Here is a 19,686-nt window from a genome sequence, read left to right on the forward strand (position 1 = left end):
CTTGTCTAAGCCTCGCTGGTCTCAACCTCCCACTCTGAGTGCCACTGTCTATATCTATTTCAGGGTTTTCGTTAGTCCCTGAAGACTATTCTGTCTATTTGCAGAGGAGGAGAAAAAGGTAGAGAATGAATACCCTCCAGGAAGCAACCCTCAACAGTGTCTGCTGAACTTGATATATGAATGCCCCCAGTTTCCTCTTTGTTGTAATCATTTTAGGGCTCCAATTCCCAGTATTTTCCAATGGAATGAGGTACTAACTACCTTTCCTGATACATGTATCCATGAATTTAGTGGGTATGTGTTGTTCTCCAGGGTTGGTGCTAATTTTTAAAACATGGAATAATTGTGTTCTTTAGTTTAATTATCTGTTATGGTGCCAAATCTGGGACCACAGAGACAGACCACATAGCATTCTGCAGCAAATATTAAAATACAGACATTTACTATTGTTTACATATAAATGACTCATTTTTGTGTCTTTCTTGTGAGATAATTACAATAGTAGTAATCTGAAACATTTGATTTGGAATAAGCATTTAAAAAACACATGTGCTTAAATAAAGATATTATTTTAAAAATAATTAAAAAGAGAAATAAAAGGGAAAAAAGAAACTACTTAATAAAAACATCTGTAAAAATTAAAAAAACAAAAACCATGTACTGATATTTTGTAAGATATTATGACTAAAGAGAGAGAAATCTTGGCTAGGAGTAGTACCTTGTAAAATAAAAACTGCCTAATTTCCTTTAAAACCATTTTCTGCTTTATTTGAAAGGGGAAAGTCTATGACATAGGATTAAAATGAAAAGGATTTAAAAGTTGGAGATATAGTGCACCAGGTAGGGCACTTCTTTGCTGCTGTCAACCCAGGTTTAAGCCCCAGCATCCGGAAGCACTACCAGAAATGATCCCTGAGCATAGCCAGAAATACACCCTGAACATGGGTGTGTTTGATTCCTAAGAAACTAAGAGGAGAAAGAGAGAGAGAGAGAGAGAGAGAGAGAGAGAGAGAGACAGAGAGAGACAGAGAGAGACAGAGAGAGACAGAGAGAGACAGAGAAAGAGAGACAGAGAGAGACAGAGAGACAGAGAGAGACAGAGAGAGACAGAGAGAGACAGAGAAAGAGAGACAGAGAGAGACAGAGAGACAGAGAGACAGAGAGAGACAGAGAGACAGAGAAAGAGACACAGAGAGAGAGAGAGAGAATGTTATTTACAGATGGCAACTCCAGAGCAGAACTTATCAATACACACAGAATTAAACAATATATATGTATGATGGCTGAATCTTCCTAGCCATCAACCATAGTAGGTAAATTGGCAGTATTTTAATACACAGGGCAAAAAGAGTCACAATAACAATAATGCTTATCAGAAAAAGATATAACAAATTTTTAAATAATAAATTCTTTGTTTAACATGTTTAAAAACAATTTAGTAACTGTGTTTCACCCATAAAATGTATACCCCCTTCACCAGTGCAACTTTCTCACCACCAATACCCCCCATTTCCCTCTTCCCCCACTCTCCTGCCTGTATTCAAGACAGGCATTCTACTTCTTTCACTCATTACCATTGTCATGATAGTTGTTAGTGTAGTTATTTCTTTTTTTTTTTTTGTTTGTTTGTTTTGGGGGGCACACCTGGTGACGCTCAGGGGTTACTCCTGGCTATGCGCTCAGAAATCACTCCTCGGTCCGACCTAGGCTAGCGCTGGCAAGGCGCTTTACCTCTCCACGCCACGGCTCCGGCCCCATAGAGTAGTTATTTCTTTAATTGCACTTATCACTCTTTTTGTGGTAAGCTTCATACCCTGGGCCGGTCTTGCAAGCCCTCTTCTCTGTTGTCTCTGGGTATTATTATACTGTCTTTTATTTTTCTTAAATCCCACATATAAATAAGACTATTCTGTATTTATCTCTCTCCCTCTGACTTATTTCACTCAACATAATAGTCTCCATATCCGTCCACATACAAATTTTGTGACTTCATTTTTAGAAAGAGAATAATTAATTGATTAAAAAATGGGTTCTTTGAGGGGATGATTTCATTTGCATGTGATAGGATCTGTAGCTTGCAGATCAACGTTCTTCCCTAAGAATGTTGCTTATTTTGGTCTATTACTCTTTATGTAGCCAGCTGTGCTCAGGGTTTTAACTCCTGGCTCTATTCAGGGACCTTTGAATATTGTTTGATAATGATTACCATGAAAATAAGAGAAATCAACAGTAAGTCAGTAACCCTCGGATTTAAATTCAATCAGTGGAGAGTCATGTTGTCTGACCTCCTGGAAAGGTAATGAGATCAATTAGCTCAATTATCAGTGACCTTGACTTTCTCTGTTCTATGTCATTATTTATAGGTTGTTTCCGAACTGTAACACAACCATTCTTCTCTATGCAGATATCTAGCAGTTGTGGAATTTCAGTTTCATTAAGAGAGAAAAGAGACAGCTGGGATCAGTTCAAGGGTCACTCGGGTCAATGCTTTCAACCCAGCACAATTTTCCAATGATGGATTCAGTGCTACTGTATGTAGCATTGGATCAAAAAAAAATTAGAAGTGTTTATTTTAATACCCTGCTGATAAGTCCCAACATGAATTTCTTTCTTTTTTTTTTTTTTATTTTTTTGGTTTTTCGGGTCACACCTATTTGATGCTCAGGGGTTACTCCTGGCTAAGCACTCAGAAATTACCCCTGGCTTGGGGGGACCATATGGGACGCCAGGGGATCCAACCGCGGTTGTGATCATTCCTTGGCTAGCGCTTGCAAGGCATACACCTTACCTCTAGTGTCACCTCGCCAGCCCCATGAATTTCTTTCTTAAATCAAAAATGTACTGCAGAGTGGACTCAAGGGAAAAAAAAGGTGAGAGTTGAGACTTAAAGAGTGTTTATATTTAAGAATGACTTCAGACTATGTGTCTAGTCTCCCTAAAGTTAATTCTTCAATCACCTGTGCTCTGGTGAAGTTACTTTCCTTCCTAGAAGAACTTGTTTTTTAATAAGTCATTTTCAATTAGAGAATAAATAAAATTATTTGAGTTGGTAAATAAAAAAATTTTGGGGGGTGTCACACCTGGCGGCGCTCAGGGGTTACTTCTGGCTCTGCGCTCAGAAGTTGCTCCTGGCAGACTCAGGGGACCATTTGGGATGCTGGGAATCAAACCAGATCCGTCTGGGGTTGGCTGCGTGCAAGGCAAACACCCTAGCACTATGCTATCGCTCCAGCCTTGGTAAATGAAATGATAACTACTATTCACATTTTAAATTTTTCAACGTCAGGTTTTTGAGTGCATATATTTTACGAAAATGGATGTTACATATAAGTTTTTTTGTATATACATTGCTATACAGAGTTTACTAATTTATTATGACAGTTAGACAATTTACTACATTAGTCTTTAAAATAAGATTTATTGACTATACTGTAGTATGGACATTTTAAGTTAATTAAAGCTGGAACTCAGAGTTTGCCATCATCTCTAGTTTCTGTGTGGAATGTGACAACCAGAGTTTTCTCCAAGTCTTCCAATACCCTGCTTCTCACTCTTTCCCAATGAAGACATGTTCCTCAATTCCTTCCTCTGCTTCTATTTGGCTGTCAGAAAAGAGGTTGGCTGAATCTTACAAATGTAGGATATGGGCAATAACTGTTCCTGGGGAGACAGGCAATCTGACACAGCCACTGGGGAGTCAGAAGAACTGTGTATATTGGCCACCTCTTCCATTACCTGTTTGAGTCACCATCTGCTTCCCTTTGCCTTATCATAATTCATCTCATATGGGATGCCAAGGATTGAACCCAGGTTGGCATGCATGCAAGACAGCACTCTACTGTCGTGTTCAGTGTCCACTGTATTACTCCAGTCCAATAATTACTAAATCTTAAAATTCATTCTTTTGAGACACTACAAACATATTGACAAACTACCATATTGCTCTGGAAACATACCAATGTTTGAAAAATACACAGATGTATTGTGATTGTTCTATGGTAACGGGGAAAAATCTATATAGAGGAAGAGCTTAAAGATACCAAGAAAGATGGGTAAATACTTGAAAGGATGAGGGAAGAGACACTAACTTCAATAAATTTTAAGTAAGTATGATTAAATATAGATACATAAAAGTTTAAAAGATAAAATTATCGTCTTACGAAAATAAGCTCACATCTGAGAGTGTATATATATTTTCTAACCATATACCTATATCTTAAGTATCATCTTTGAAATTAAAAATTTGCACTAGCAATTAGTATAGTCTGTGTCTAGTTGCTACAAGTGGATATTAAGAAATTATGGTGGTGGGGCCAAAAAGATAGTACATCAGATAAGACCTACTCAGTGTGATTCCTGGCACTGCATATGGTTCCCCCAAAGCTAGACAGGAGTTATCCTTAAACAAAGCCAAATTTCTTGAGGACAGCTGGGTGAAGCTCTAAAAATCTACCCCAAAGAAAGAATTAAGACTATTGAGAGCATTAATTGAAGAATTAAGAAAAAAAAGTGTAAATCTCATGATATATAAAAATGCATAGAATTATAAGGCACACAATCAGCAATATCATACAATAGGGACAATCCAATGTATATTTTACTGAGTAAATGGCTAAATATAGTAAATAAATTAGTAAATAAATTAATAGATTAATGATATATTAACCATCATTAATTTATGATTTAATTATTTATTAATAATAAATAAATTAGTAAAATAAATTAGTAAATTTTAGGAAATGATTCAGATGTACAATGTAATATAAGCTCTAAGAACTTCAATTTAAGATATTTATTAGTGCAGAGAGTCACTTTTCATTCATTTTTAACTACATTCTTCCACTTGAAATAAGGTAGCTATCATTATTTCAACGTAGGTAGTAATTAAAATCAATCTAACATCAAATTTACTTACTGAAGATGTGAAATATAAGCTTTAAATTAGAAACATCTTTTTTGTTTTGTTTTGTTTTGTTTTTTTTTTTGGTTCACATCCGGCAGCGCTCAGGAATTACTCCTGGCTATACACTCACAAATCGCTCCTGGCAGGCTCGGGGGACATTATAAGATGCTAGAATTCAAACTACAATCCTTCTGCATGCAACACAAATGCCATACTCCACACTATCTCTCTGGCCCCATGAATTAGAAACATCTTTGAGGCTTAACTCTTTATATAGATAAAACAGCAATCACTTGAATGATCTCTTGAGAGACAGATTGGCATAAATATGAATACTTGAAAGACATTTTCATAGAGACTGATAAAAAATGTCCCAGATTTTCTTTTCTTTATTTCTTTGTTTTATTAATTGTTTTCATTCTTCTCAAGTGAAGCAACCTAACAACATCCATGTTCTATGTAACTATCTCATTTTCTTCCTACTTAGAGTTGATTTCCAAAACAACTACAGGATATGCTAGAAATAAACTCTTCATATGACTATGGGAGGGCAGACACAGCACAAAGGAAATTTCTTATTTCAAAAGAAAATACAATATAAAAGAACATTACTTTTATCTAAGTATTCCTTTTATTGATTTAAAACGTTTTTTTATTGAAACCATTATGATTTAAAATGTTCTTCATAGTTGGGTTTCAAAAACATAATGTTTCATGGCCAGACCCACCACTAGTGTCAACCTCCCTCCACCAATGTTCCCAGAATGCATCCCGTGCCATCACCCCTTTCCCCCCAGCCTACCAGTATAGCAGGCTCATTTTAAATTTTGACTATTAAAGTTTGGATCTGGTATCAAGACTCAAACATAGAACCTCATACCTGCAAGACGCATTTTCCACCACTGAAAATTTCTACCACTTTGAAATTTTATTTTAACATCATGGTCTTCTATCCTCATTATTCTTCTAGAAATGCCAAAGAAAATGTTTCCCTGTTAATTTGAGCTTAATTAATACTGATACAGTAGTTTTATTGTGTAGTATATATTTTCCCCTGTCATGTTCCACATAATCATTCTTTGTGAATAGAATACTGTTATTGTTTAGAAGATTCTGGCTTCTGAAAAATTTTCCTTAGAAAGTTTCTGTTGCCCAAAATTAAGAGATTAGTCAGTAACTTCAATAGATTTTACTGATTTATTGCTGGAGCAATAGCAAAGTAGTAGGGCATTTGCCTTGAATGCGGCTGACCCAGGATGAACCTCTGTTTGATCCCCGGCATCCCATATGGTCCCCCAAGCCAGGAGCAATTTCTGAACACATAGCCAGGAGTAACTCCTGAGCATCACCGGGTGTGGCCCCAAAACAAACAAACAAACAAAAAAGATTTTACTAAACAAAACATCATCTAACCAAGGACTAAAGAACTGTTATAGTAAGTCCAGTCCTCACTCTCCCAACCTGGGCTGGGTAAGGCTAGTGTTTCCAGACACTTTCCTCATTAGACACAAAGTCACCATGACATATTATGACAAAGACCATTTCTCATTATTTTCTCAGCACTTACCCCCTCTTGCCCCTTCAAAAGTTTTGTAAATTTAAGAATGAATATGGGATCAAGTTTTCCCCCCAGTGAGATAGATATACTATGTTGAGTGCCATCGAGTTCCCTTAATTAGTGATGTGACTATATTTGCCCTTTCCTCCTTTATAGAGTCTGGAATAAGTCTTTGGTAGTTGGTGTTCCAATAGTTATGCCATACAGTGAGGTATTCTGAAATTGGTGGAGAGCTGAAAGGGATTTTGGATTCCTGAAGACATCATAAGACAACCAAACCATGTTGGTTCTGAAATTTTCTACTCAAGAAAATTTGAGAAGAAATAAATGTTTATTGTGTTTGAATCAGAAAAACATGTAAGAACTTTTCATTGACAGCCAACTAAATTTACTCCTGGCTAATTCTCTGGGTTAAAAACTCTAGGCAAGATACCAACCTGAAGGGATTATGCATCCTTTTCCCACTGTCAATGAGTGGGGCATATATACTCATGAAAACAGGAAAGAAGTTCCTATAGAAACCAAGGTAGAAGAAAAATTTAAAAGTTAATAAAACATGGGGGCCAGAATGTTAGTACAGTAGGTAGGGCAGTTGCCTTTCTCACAGATGACCCAGGGTCTGATCATTGGCATACCATATGGTTTCCACCAGGAGTAATTCCTGCATGCAGAGCCAGACGTAACCCCAGCATCACTGGGATGTTGCCCCTAAACTAAAAGGTGAAATGTAATAACACAAAAGTGAGAATACTTCCAGAGGTGTATTGTTCCAGAGGTGTATATTGTTTCAATATCAGAAAAAGAACTTAACTTTATAATAATAAGCAAATTTTATCTTAATTACATTGTGTTGGCCAGGGAATGGGTACAAATAGTTGGAGTGCTTGGAGAGCTTGCTTTGCATGCAAAGGCTGAGTTATGCAATCCACATAATTACCAGGAAGAGTGCAGATGGCCCCCTCGTAGCAAGGCTAATGATTATTTTGGGCTAGACTCCTCCTACAAAAATATAATTAATTATATTACAAAAGTCAGGACAGTTGAATCCATTATGCAGTTCACAACTTCTACCAGATCTTATTAGAGTAGAGGAAGAACAAAACTATCCTTATTTCTAAGCATCTGGAACATCATAAGCATCATTGAAAAAGTTATTAGAGATTTTCAATGTAAGAAAAATGAGTGTTCCCAATAATTCATATAGTTTTTAATCTAGTGGCACCCAACATATCCAGATTTTATTACAAAACATAAAAATAAATGTTGTTCTTTCCCAGGAGCTTAAGAGAGCTGATTATTTTTAGGTAAAGGTGTAGATGTGAATCAAAGCAGACATAACATGAAAGTGTTCTTTCCTTCGGCATGCTAATCTTTCTCTTTAGCCACAGTACTTGGGCTAGCTAAAAGCAGATTTTTGGCAAGACAACCCATTCCCCACTAGAGGATCATATTTCTGGAACTCTGTAACAATGAAAAGAGCAGACTTGTCCCCCAAAGGAAGCTTTATAAGCATCTGTTTGTTTAACAGATATTTAGTCAAAGGGAGATAATGATGTTTGTTCAGCTAGACATTTAGAATTAGAATCTGATCCCATTTTTCCTCTATTCTACTTGGTTGTATTTCTGAAAGAATTTATCTAACTACACTTCTAATTCTAATTCTATGTCTTTAGTGTTTGCAAATTGTGATGACTGCTAGGCTATGGTGTCTACAAAAGATTGACATTGCTGTTAATTCAATCCATAGAATATGGTGATGGAATGTTGCACTGGTGAAGGAGGGTGTTCTTTATATGACTGAAACCCAACTACAATCATGTTTGTAATCAAGATGCTTAAATAAAGATATTATTTAAAAAATAATATGATATTAGTCCACAGATATAATCCCCATAAACTTGTGCAATTCTTATACCAAGTCAAAACATGAAGGAATGGCTTTCCTCATTATTTTGAGTTTAGTCAATTTATGTCTAAGAGATAATAGCAAATCTCATATTGATGAAGAAAATTCAGCATATTAAGATTTTAAAAAGGAGGAATATGGTGTGGTATCAAAATTGTGCAGGGCATCTAAAAACTTGCTTTTATTTTTTGAGTTGAGGCTACATTCTGCTCTGTTTAGGGCTTTTTCTAGTTCTGTACTCAGGTCCAGGTATTCAAAGGACCATATGGGATGTCAAGAATTAAACTCCAGATACATGCAAGGAAAGTACTCAACTTACTGTACTCTCTCTCCAGTCCTGTACTCATATTTATGTAACTATGTATGTTACGTAGGTTCATGTGCTATGTATTTGCCTGTATCTGTGTCTGCATATAGTTGTATGGACATTCAGTTTAAAACAGAAAAAAATTTGAAAGACTTATGTTTTCTGGGGGAAGTAATGAATACCTCAAAGATATCTCAGTGATTTTTTTTAGTTCATATCAGGTGCAGGTGTCAGTGTTTAAACCTTATCAATAACACACCCTAGGAATCCAACAAACTGCCTCATTTCAATGAAGATATGTGTAATAAATTTTATATAAAATTATATAAATATATATAAAAATTATATATAAAAACCCAAAATATTCAGGTTAACATTTTCAAATTAAGTCTGCTCTGAAACTCATCTGTCTGATCTCTATGCAAGAAAATAATATTCAAGCCTTTAATAAGACCATGTCTAAACACTAATATATATCAACTTTCTCTAAATATTGTATTTTAATTAGATTTAAGACTGTTTTCAAAGGCTTGACTATGTTCCAGTAAAGACATGTAGATTTCCGGGTTAGTCAGGGACTGAGTCCAGATGGCCCTCTCCTTCATCTTCTTATAATTCAAGCAAAATAAGAAAAGAAAAATAAAATGTAGGTTCAATGAACACAAACTTCTGAGAAGTCTTTGCCTATTCCAAAGGGATCACAAATGGATCCAGGCTGAAAAAAGGCACTGGGACCTGAGTTGATATTTCTACTGTTCAAGACAGGATGTAATATTTGGAAGGAGAAAGCAAATGACTGTGTAGTTCTTTAGCAAGCAATGAGTATTTGACTGTTGTGGGTTAACAGGACTGAGAGGCCCAGGAGGTAACCTGTCCAAACCAAATCGAGGAACTTGTATATGACAAGTTTTTCCCTGACACCAGTGGGAGGTTTAATATCATAAAGACTAAAGGCAATGCATGCAACTTACAAGAAAAAGAGCAATGCTCAAATAAAAAAAAAATATTCCAAAATATGTTAATGGATTTTCAAAAAGAAAGCTGAGGGTGAGCAATATGAATAAGAAAATTTCAGCCTTATTGTTAATGTTCCCCCTTTTTTTTTTTTACATATAAAGTTAGGCTCTGTTCAAATAATTGATATCTGTTGACTGTATCCTATCTTATGTGGGATTTCTAGTTGGTACCAAACATCAAGCAACCTGGTACATATATCAAAGGCCTTACTGCAAAAATGGGCATACCTTTTTTAATAAAATAATACCATGTTAAGAATTTGCATCAAGAAAATCAATAGAGCCACGGGGAAAAGATTAGTGATACACTATTATTTGTTAAACCTGAATATTTGGGAATAATTACATAATAAAAATAGAGACACATTCAGAGTTAAATACCATGTGGTATAAGAAAATAGCAAGAAAGTTGTATTTCTTACTATGAAGTGTAAAAGTAAGGTTAAATAAATTCAAAGTGTAGAAGAGAATGTACAATATAATCCTTTTATGCTAAGCACTATTACATATACATGTATGAAAACAAGTTACCCAGACAACTATAAAAATGTCAAGAATATCAAATATCAAATACATATCCAAATATGTATAGTGCCATTTACAGGATTTAAAAAATATCTTTTTTGGTAATTATTTTGTTTGGGAAGGTACATTTAATGATGCTCCTGGCTTACTCTTGGCTTTGTGCTCAGGAAATCACTTCTGTTGGAGTGTGGGGCACCATGTGGGATGGCAGGCATCGAACTTAGGTTGGCTATGTGTAACCTTTACTATCTTTCTGGCTCAGACTATTTTATCCTCTACAATAAACACTTATTCCTCAAATAAATGTATTAAATGTTTTTATATTAAAATGAAAATTTTGGCTGGTTTCATATGGAATATATTAAAATATTTCATATGAGATAATAGATACTTAAGAACTTATTTTAAAAATAATAGATTTTAAAGGGGCAGAGCAACTGTTCAGTAGGTAGAATGCTTGCCATGCATGTGACTAATTCAGACTCACTCCCGCTACATATAAGTCCTGAGGAGTGCTTCTTTGAACCCCAAAACCAAACCAAACCAAACAAAGAAAGAATTTAGTACAAAATAAAAGTACATTCTGGGCTAGTGTTGTGGCCCAGTGAAGAAAACGAGCTTTGAATGTGGAAAACTTGGTTCAATTCCTGGCACTGCAGAAAACAAAACTAAAAGTGCATTTAATTATATTGGAAAGGGCTGGGTGACTAGTAAATAAATAGTGCTGGAAAACTTATTTATTCTCCCTCCCCTTACAACCAAATATAAGTTAGAGAATATCATACCACACACTACAATGGATTAAATTGTTAAATTGATGTACTAAGTACAGATGGATTAAATTGTTCAATGGAAAATTATGTCTCTAGTTTGGGGAATGAAGACCATTCTAAAATCATAGACAAATATAGAGGCCTAAGCATAAAGCCTGACTGACATATATGAGTATAAACAAAAATTTATATCATCCACTTCGCAATGCCCTTTTAATAAACGAAAGTAAAAGGCAATGAATTGTAAAAAAAAAAAAAAAAAAAAAACTATTTTCAGGATATAATAATGGCTTGCAGTCTTCACTATATAAAGAGAGTCTTTACAAATCACTATAAGGTGGGGATAAGCATTATAAATGTAAAATGGAAAAGAATATTGACCAGTCAATTATGAATGCAAAAAATGCTGAGAACATGAATTGGAATATGTTCATCTTTAATTTTTTTAAGTTGAATTTACTAAAACGATATTTGTTCTCTCAAATTGAAAACATGTGCAAAATAATAGTGTATGATATTGGTGAGTATCTGACAAACTTACTTCTATGACACTCTGCCAGTATGTAATATACAGCCCTGAATACAGTGTTGGACAATATGTTTGTTTTGGGGCCCAACAGGCCTCAGTTTTATTTTATTTTATTTTATTTTATTTATTTTATTTGTTGTACTTCGGGGTGACTTCTGGCTCTGCACTCAGAAATTGCTCTGGGCAGGCTCAGGGGATCCTATGGGATGCTGGGGATCAAACCTGGGTGAGTCCTGAGTTGGCTGCGTGCAAGGCAAACACCCTACCCACTGTGCTATCCCTCTTGCCCAAACAGGCCTTAGTTTTTACTCCTGGCTCTGCGCTCAGGGATCACTCCTGGAAGGGGTCAGAGGAATTTGGGGTTAGGGTTCAAACCAGGATTATCCACATTCTAGACAAATACCCTTCCTTTTTATCTAGCTCTATGAGTTGAACAACATGTATCTAGAACTTTCCAAATGTTTTTAGAAATTCTACAGAAAGTCTTCCTAAGTACTTACAAGGGTCAATAAATATTTGTGTTTACTGTAATTTGTTTGGTTAATAAAAACTGTATGTCCAATAATGAAAGTTAAAGCATAAGCATTCAGTGGTATGAAAATAATGCACAGAACTATGCTATAATACACCAAATAAAATCAATGCATAACAAATGGATAACGTAGACTGTAAAACAGTAAGCTGCCAATTTGGTTAAAAGGCTATATAACAGTGCACCCTAGGCAAATGTTTGACAACACATCGAGTGACTTTTTGAGAATGATAAGATTCAAGTGTTTTCCCCTCCAATTTCCTTTCATTCATTCCACAAACACTGTCCATACCTAATATTTCTACACATTCCTGATTTTCTTCAACCTAGATGTGTTACTCTACAATTCAAAACAAATAAAATTTTGCAATAAAACATCCATAATAGGGACTTCCACTCCCAGATGCTAAAAATTCTTATAAGGGACTCAGATAAAAAATTGGAAGGCAAGCCTTAAACTGCATATGGAAAGCACTAAACAACTTAAAAAAATAAAACAAATGAGTGACTAATGAAACTGTGGTACATATACACAATGGAATACTATGCAACTGTCAGGATAAATGAAGTCATGAAATTTTCCTATACATGGATGGACATGGAAGTGAAGTAAGTCAGTGAAGTAAGTCAGGAGGAAAGAGATAGACACAGAATAGTCTCACTCATCTGTGGGATTAAGAAAAATAAAAGACGGGGCCGGGAAGGTGGAGCTAGAGGCTTGCAAGCGCTAGCGTAGGACGAACCACGGTTCAATCCCCCAGCGTCCCATATGGTCCCCCCCAAGCCAGGGGCGATTTCTGAGTGCATAGCCAGGAGTAACCCCTGAGCATCAAATGGGTGTGGCCCTCCCCCCCCAAAAAAAAAAAGAAAAAAGAAAAAGAAAAGACATTATTATAATAATACCTAGAGACAATAGAGATGAGGACTGGGAGGACTGGCCCATGATATGAAGCTTACCACAAAGAGTGGTGAGTGCAGTTGGAGAAATAACTACACTAACAACTATCATGACAATAGTAATGAGTGAGAGAAATAGAATGCCTATTTTGAATACAGGCAGGAGTTGGGGGAGAAAGAAGATGCGGGGGGGGGGGGCATTAGTGGTGGGAAGAAGGTTCCACGGGTGAAGGGGGGTGTTCTTTTTAATGACTGAAACCCAACTACAAACATGTAGTCATGTAATCATGGTGCTTAAAGAAAGATATTATAAAAAAATATAAATAAATTTAAGAAGTATTGGAGAAAACATCCAAGCTATTCCACATGCTAGATACTCTTAGAGACACTTTCTAAATCTCATCCAGCTTGAAAACGCTACAATATGATAGTATCTTAAGAACCCCAACTGAAGGAGATCCTCAGAGACCACTTAGGGAGCTTGACAACTTAAGGTAAGTTTAAAATCCTTCAGCCCCTGGGACTCTACAGTAGCAGAGGGTAGTAGGGTACAGATTCCTGGAAGGGAACACTTTGCCTGCCCTAGCCTCAAATTCGGGTCTGGAGAGTCAAGAGTGGTGGAAAGCCAGGGCCCAGGGGAAAGGGTGTATATTGTGGGGTGGGGTGGGGTGGGATGGGACAGAAGGGGGGCACCTTACCGCGGCTTGCTGGAAGGCACCTTTGGTGTAGGTGCCACCGCCACGGTAGGTGATGGCGGGGATCTCGCGGCTGAGCAAGGCGCACTTGTGCTGGTGGGCGCGGCGCGTGGAGATGTAGTCGACGCGCGGGACCACGTTGTTCTTGGACGAGAAGGTCACGATGGCCACGCGCGTGGCGCTGGGTACCACGGGGAAATCGGACAGCAGCTTGCGGACAAACCTGAGCTCGCTGAGGAAGTTGGCTTGGCCCACGCTGGAAGACTCGTCCACCAGGAAGACCAGCTCCAGGCGCTCGCTGAGCTCCCGCAAGCGCCGCACGCGCCGCCGGAACGCCTGACCCAGCCGTTCCACTTTGCTCTCGCCGGTGGCGGCTGCGGCGTCCGCGTCCTCCTCGCCCGGCGCGGGCGCTCTGGCGAGCAGCCGCCCCGGAGCCCCAGGCGCGGCCTCCGGGAAGAAGCGGAAACTAAAATTGCGAGACGGGGACAGCTGCGGAAAGTTGGCCCAGCCTGCAACGAGCGCCAGAGTCCAGCAACAAAGGGCCAGTCGCGGCCACATTGCGCCGGGCACCGAGTGGCCGGGATCCCCGGTGCGCAGCGGGGATCCTTGGCGCGGAGAAGCGCGCCCTGCGACCCCGAGCGCAAAGAGAGAGAGAGAGAGAGGAGTGCGCACGGCGCAGGGCGCGCGATGCGGGGCGGCGGTGGGGAGACTCTGCACCCTTGTATTTGACAAGGGGGGACACGCTCCGGAGTTCTTTAGCAGCCGGTGGACTTGGGAGAGCAAACGGTGCGCTCTCTTTACCCCTCCTCACTCCAGCCTTTTCCCTTCCCTCTCTCCACCCCTCTCTCCCCAAGCCTATAAAATGTTGGAAAGGAAGGGGCCAGTCCAGCAAGATCTGCCGCTTCCCGCTCGCTCATTCCCTCCTCTCTCCACGCCTTCCTCTATCTCTGCCTCTATCTCTCTCCTCCCCCTCTTCTTCCACCTCCTCCCCGGAGCAAGCCCAAAAGACTTGGAGATTCCATATCACCAGAGCCCCCGCGTCCTGTCAGGCTGTCAACATTCCCGCAGCAAGCGCACCAGCGCCTGAGCTCTGATTGATCCCATATGTCTGGCAGGAGCTGCAGAGGAATTCACTGGAGATGGATCCAGATACCAAGAGTGCCACAGTAATTGGAAACACTTTGTAGGGAAAAAACACACACAGGGACCGGCCAGGGAGTGAGTTAGTTGAAAGCATCCTTTGACAACTGGCTAGGTCGCTTTGTGTCTCTTTCCCTCCTTTCATGGAAGCCCTCACTAAAGAGAATGTTGTAGAAGTCATAGCATTAATGTTTGACTTCACTGGTGTTCACTGGTGTGTGTGTGTGTGTGTGTGTGTGTGTGTGTGTGTGTGTGTGTGTGTGTGTGTGTGTGTACAACAGAGCACTCCTCTTTCTGATCACACCATAAAGAGTTACACCCCTCCTGGGATGACTTCTCAGCAAAACCTCATCAATCCATTTATATAGTTCATTCCTTCATTCATTCAACAAATATTTTGAAGTGCTACTTCTGTGCTGTGATGTGTGGAATACACGCGAAAACAAAACCACACTTGGTTCTACCCCATGCAACTGACAGGGAAGCAAGATAGATGGCTGCTTTCCAGGTTTTCACACTAATCATTAGCCGTGCAAAGGGTCATGACAGAGAATTGTGGTAGACTTGACCTGGGAGAGTTCAGAAATGCCTTCTCGTAGCAAGTAAAGTTTGCATTAAAATCTGCAGAATGAGAAGGGTACCAGAGTTCCTTCCATGTTTTCATAGTGTATTTGGAGCAGGTGAAAACTACAGATGTTTACTTCCTAGGCTTAGAGTGGTACTAGTACATATATTTTATATATGAAGTACATAATACATATAAATATATTTATATAAAGCATACATTATATTTTATATAAAGTATATATCTCTGTGTATATATATATTTCTAAGCACAGTTGTGCTCTGAAAGGAGTGCACTGTGGTTTGTTCAAAGCGACCAAATTGAATAATGTAAGGAGCAAAGAAGATAGATGATCAAGAGGTCCTTGATTTAGAAACTTCGCCTCAGAAGGACTATATAGATATTGCTGTTGTACAAACATCAGAACAGACTTACTTCTGACTTTTGACTTCAGTTTCTGTATCTATTTCTTATTTTATTTATTTATTTTGGTTTTTGGATGACACCCGGCTGTGTTCAGGGGTTACTCCTGGCTATCTGCTCAGAAATGACTGCTGGCAGGCATGGAGGACCATATGGGATGCCAGGATTCGAACCACCTTTGGTCCTGGGTTGGCCGCTTGTAAGGCAAACGCCCTATAGCTGTGCTTTCTCTTCAGCTATATCTGTTTCTTTATAGAATTCAATGATCTCACCACCTCTCTAATATATCAGATTGTTTAATGATAGATATATTTAATGAAATACCTTTAATGAGAAATATTGTAGTGCATTGGTTGAAATATTAGGGCTCTTATATATTTTTTGTCAATAATTAAATCTTGACTTTTCCATTTGCTAGAATGTTTAATTTTTTTACTTGAATTCCGAACTGATCTGTAAAATGAAATAATAGGGTGGCTAAGTGTTGTTCTGAAAATTAAATTATAAAAAAATAAAGTTTTAGGACAGTGCTTGGTATATACTTGATAAAAATCTAGTTGTTATTATTTTCACCTTTTATTAGTGGCCAAATCAAATCCTTATTTCTGTAACAATAGTTATTGACTTCCTAGTAAATGCCATGATATTAGATACTAAGGAGAGGAAGTTGAATAGACTCATTTCTAGTTCTCCAGAAGTCCAAAAACTACCAGACGAGAACAGGAAGTGTTGAGTCTTAACAGATAATGCAGTGAGTATGTCGCTTGTCTTGTATACTGTCCATCTGCTTTCCATTCCCAGAACCTCCATGTGGTTCTCAAAGCTTCACCAGGAGTGATCCCTGAGCACAGAGTCAGGAGTAAACAATTACAGCCAAGTGTGACTCAAGAACCTAAATAAATAGACTATAATTTGCAAACAATTACAAAGCATCAGACTAATTGCAAAAATGGAAAAGAGAGAGAGAAGGAAGAGGAGAAAAAATTAGATCTTCCTGGAGAGTGATCAAACCTCATTGGAGTAGAAATTTTGAAGAAAAAAAACATTAAATTTCCACAAATTCACCTACTCAATATTTTCTAACACACCATTAAGAATGATGTCAGGATCTTTATATGCCAGGGCTTAAGACTAAGAAAGCTTCTATTTCAGCTTACATGACCCCTCCCCACCCCAAGTATAAGGTGGGTAGACACTTCGTTTTAATTTTATTTTATTGAAACGATTGTGATCTACAAAGTCCTTCATAGTTGAATTTCAGATATACAATGAGTCAGAACCATTCCTATCACCAATATCAACCTTCATCCATCAATGTTCCCAGATTACATCCTGTACCACCACCCTTTGCCTCCCACCCCCATGCTGCCTGTATAACAGACCCATTTAAGTTTTGATTGTTAAAGTTAGGTCCCTTGATTTTATTGTCATTGACTTTGACATGGATATTTAGTTCTGCCCTTATTTTTCTCCACCAATGCATCTGAGACCACTTGGCCTCTGGCCCCCAGCCTTTCTTTTTTTTTTCTTTCTTCTTTGTTTAAAGAAAAAAATGCAGAAATATGTGATTAAACAAAGTAATCCATAGACAGTATTTTTTGAATCATGGATTATAAAGAATTAAACTACTCATTTAAGCAAAAGACAAAATGGGGTTTCTTGGCTCATGTAACTAAAGCAGAGAGAGGACCCGGTTGGACTTGTTTCAAAAAGTGTGGAAATTTTCCTGTGCTCCTTTGACTCTAAACCTTAAAAAAACCCACTTAAACTTTTGAGGTTAACTTAAACTAATATGCATGTGCACGGAAATGTAAAAAACTACTATGCCTTCAAGTTTAAGGAGTTACATAAATTTTATGGCTTGGAGTATCGCTAAGAAATGTTATAATGTATAATGTACATAATTTTATAATATAAAATCTGGGGACTTGAGGGACAAAGTAATTGTATATGGGTTTGGTTTTATTTTTCTTGATGTTCCTTGACAGTAAGATCAAAATTAAGATGTCAGCAGGGGGATTTCTTCTGAGAACTCTGTTTTTGGGTGATTGCCCTTTCACTATAACTTTACCTTGTCCTCTTTCTTTGCATCATTGTTCACATAATTAAAAATAAATAAATTAATAAAACCAAAAAGTGTGGAAATGTAAATCAAGAACAATCCTGATGGACCTCGGCCCCTTTCTGGCTCCAGTGAGCCACTTTAGCCCCTCAGCAAGGTCTTTAATTTTCTCTCTTTGTTAGATTTAGTCTGTCTGCAGATTTATATTCTAAGAATAGGCTCTTCCTTTATAAATTCAAGTTAAAAAAATTTTAACAGAAATTCCTCCTATAACCTTCAAGAAGGTCTTTGCTAGAGAGGAATGGTTTTTATTCTCATCTAGTAATCCGTCATTTGGGTTGTGTAGATATAGAGCCTATTTTTTATCTAAAGAAAAAAATACCTGTTTTCTTTAACTTAGATACTCCCTGTGACAGAGATGCGCCTACTTACCATATCTTATCTTCTGTGTGTGTGTGTGTGTGTGTGTGTGTGTGTGTGTGTGTGTGTGTGTGTGTGTGTGTGTGTGAGGGATTTTTTGGACCACACACGGTGACACTCAGGAGTTACTCCTGGCTATGCGCTCAGAAATCGCTCCTGGCTTAGGAGACCATATGGGATGCCGGGGCCGGGGAAATCTAACTAAGGTCAGTCCTGGGTCAGCCACGTGCAAGCACCCTATCGCTGTGCCATTCCTCCAGCCCCTACTTTCTTCTTCTCTTGAATAGCAATAAAGTCAATTTTAGTTTGCACAAGGTTGCCTGAAATAAATACATACTTGATCTTTGCATTTGGATATGATCCTATAACTAGGTTCTCAGTAATTTTATTTAACTGCTGGGTTCGTGTGACTGCTTTCAGAAAAGCTTCTTTACAAGAAAGCTGCAGTCTCATGCTTGCTTCGGTAGCACATATACTAAAATTGGAAAGATACAGAGAAGATTAGCATGGCTCCTGGGCAAGGATGACAAGCAAATTTGTAAAGCGCTCCATTTTTTTTTAAAGAAAGCTGTGGTCTTTTTATATATCATATCTTCATTTGACCCCTGATTTTATGCTTTTGCGTGGATCATGAATGGAGGCAGAACTGTAGCAACCATCCTGGGTCATTAAAAATGATGACCCACGTCAGAGAATATGAAGTCATGAAATTTTCCTATACGTGGATGGACATGGTGGAAACTATTATGCTGAGTGAAATAAGTCAAAGAGAGAGAGAAATAGACACAGGATAGTCTCACTTATTTATGGAATTTAAGAAAAATAAAGACATTATTGTAATAATATCCAGTAACAATAGAGATGAGGGCTGGAAGGAACAGCCCATGAAGCTTATCACAAAGAGTGGTGAGTACAGTCAGAGAAATAATTATACTAACAATTATCATGACAATGATAGTGAGTGAGAAAAATAGAATGCCTGTCTCAAATACAGGGAGAGGGTGGGGGAGGAAGGAGATGGGGGTGAGAAGGTTGCACTGGTGAAGGGAGGGTGTTCTATTTTTTATAACTGAAACCCAACTACAAACATGTTTGTAATCATGGTGCTTAAATATGTTAGTTAAAAATTTAAAAAAGAAATTAAAATGATGGCCCAGTCTAGTAATGAGACCTTAATAAACTGGAAAAAATTGTGTTTCTCCAGATTTCAGGTTCTGAAGCAGAATCACTGTTTCTCATCTCAGATGGCCTCTCTGTTGCTTTGGGTATTGAGATTTCTATCATATTTTGTTGAACTTGATCCCAACAGATAAACGTGACCCTGCAGGCTAGACTTTCAATACATGCTTTTATAAATGTGGTGGCAGAAAAATACACAATGTTATGAATTACTTGTTAGATCCTAAATTATTCCCCCTGAAAAAACATAGCAATT

General features: G+C 37.9%; 1 protein-coding gene and 1 non-coding gene across 2 annotated transcripts in view; one reads left to right on the top strand and one right to left on the bottom strand.

The window, feature by feature from the left end:
- Positions 1-14,199, bottom strand: part of SVEP1 (sushi, von Willebrand factor type A, EGF and pentraxin domain containing 1) — a 249,330-nt gene extending 235,131 nt beyond the window's left edge. The window contains 1 exon segment of the mRNA XM_049784433.1: positions 13,645-14,199. Within this exon segment, the coding sequence (XP_049640390.1) occupies positions 13,645-14,199 (555 nt within the window).
- Positions 14,200-18,702: 4,503 nt separating this feature from the next.
- On the top strand, positions 18,703-18,809 carry LOC126026933 (U6 spliceosomal RNA). The gene has a single exon (XR_007502124.1). It is a non-coding gene; the product is annotated as a U6 spliceosomal RNA (small nuclear RNA).
- The last annotated feature ends 877 nt before the right edge of the window (positions 18,810-19,686 follow it).

The sequence above is a fragment of the Suncus etruscus genome, chromosome 1, assembly GCF_024139225.1.
Source record: "Suncus etruscus isolate mSunEtr1 chromosome 1, mSunEtr1.pri.cur, whole genome shotgun sequence".
In the NCBI taxonomy this organism is placed as follows: Eukaryota; Metazoa; Chordata; class Mammalia; order Eulipotyphla; family Soricidae; genus Suncus; species Suncus etruscus.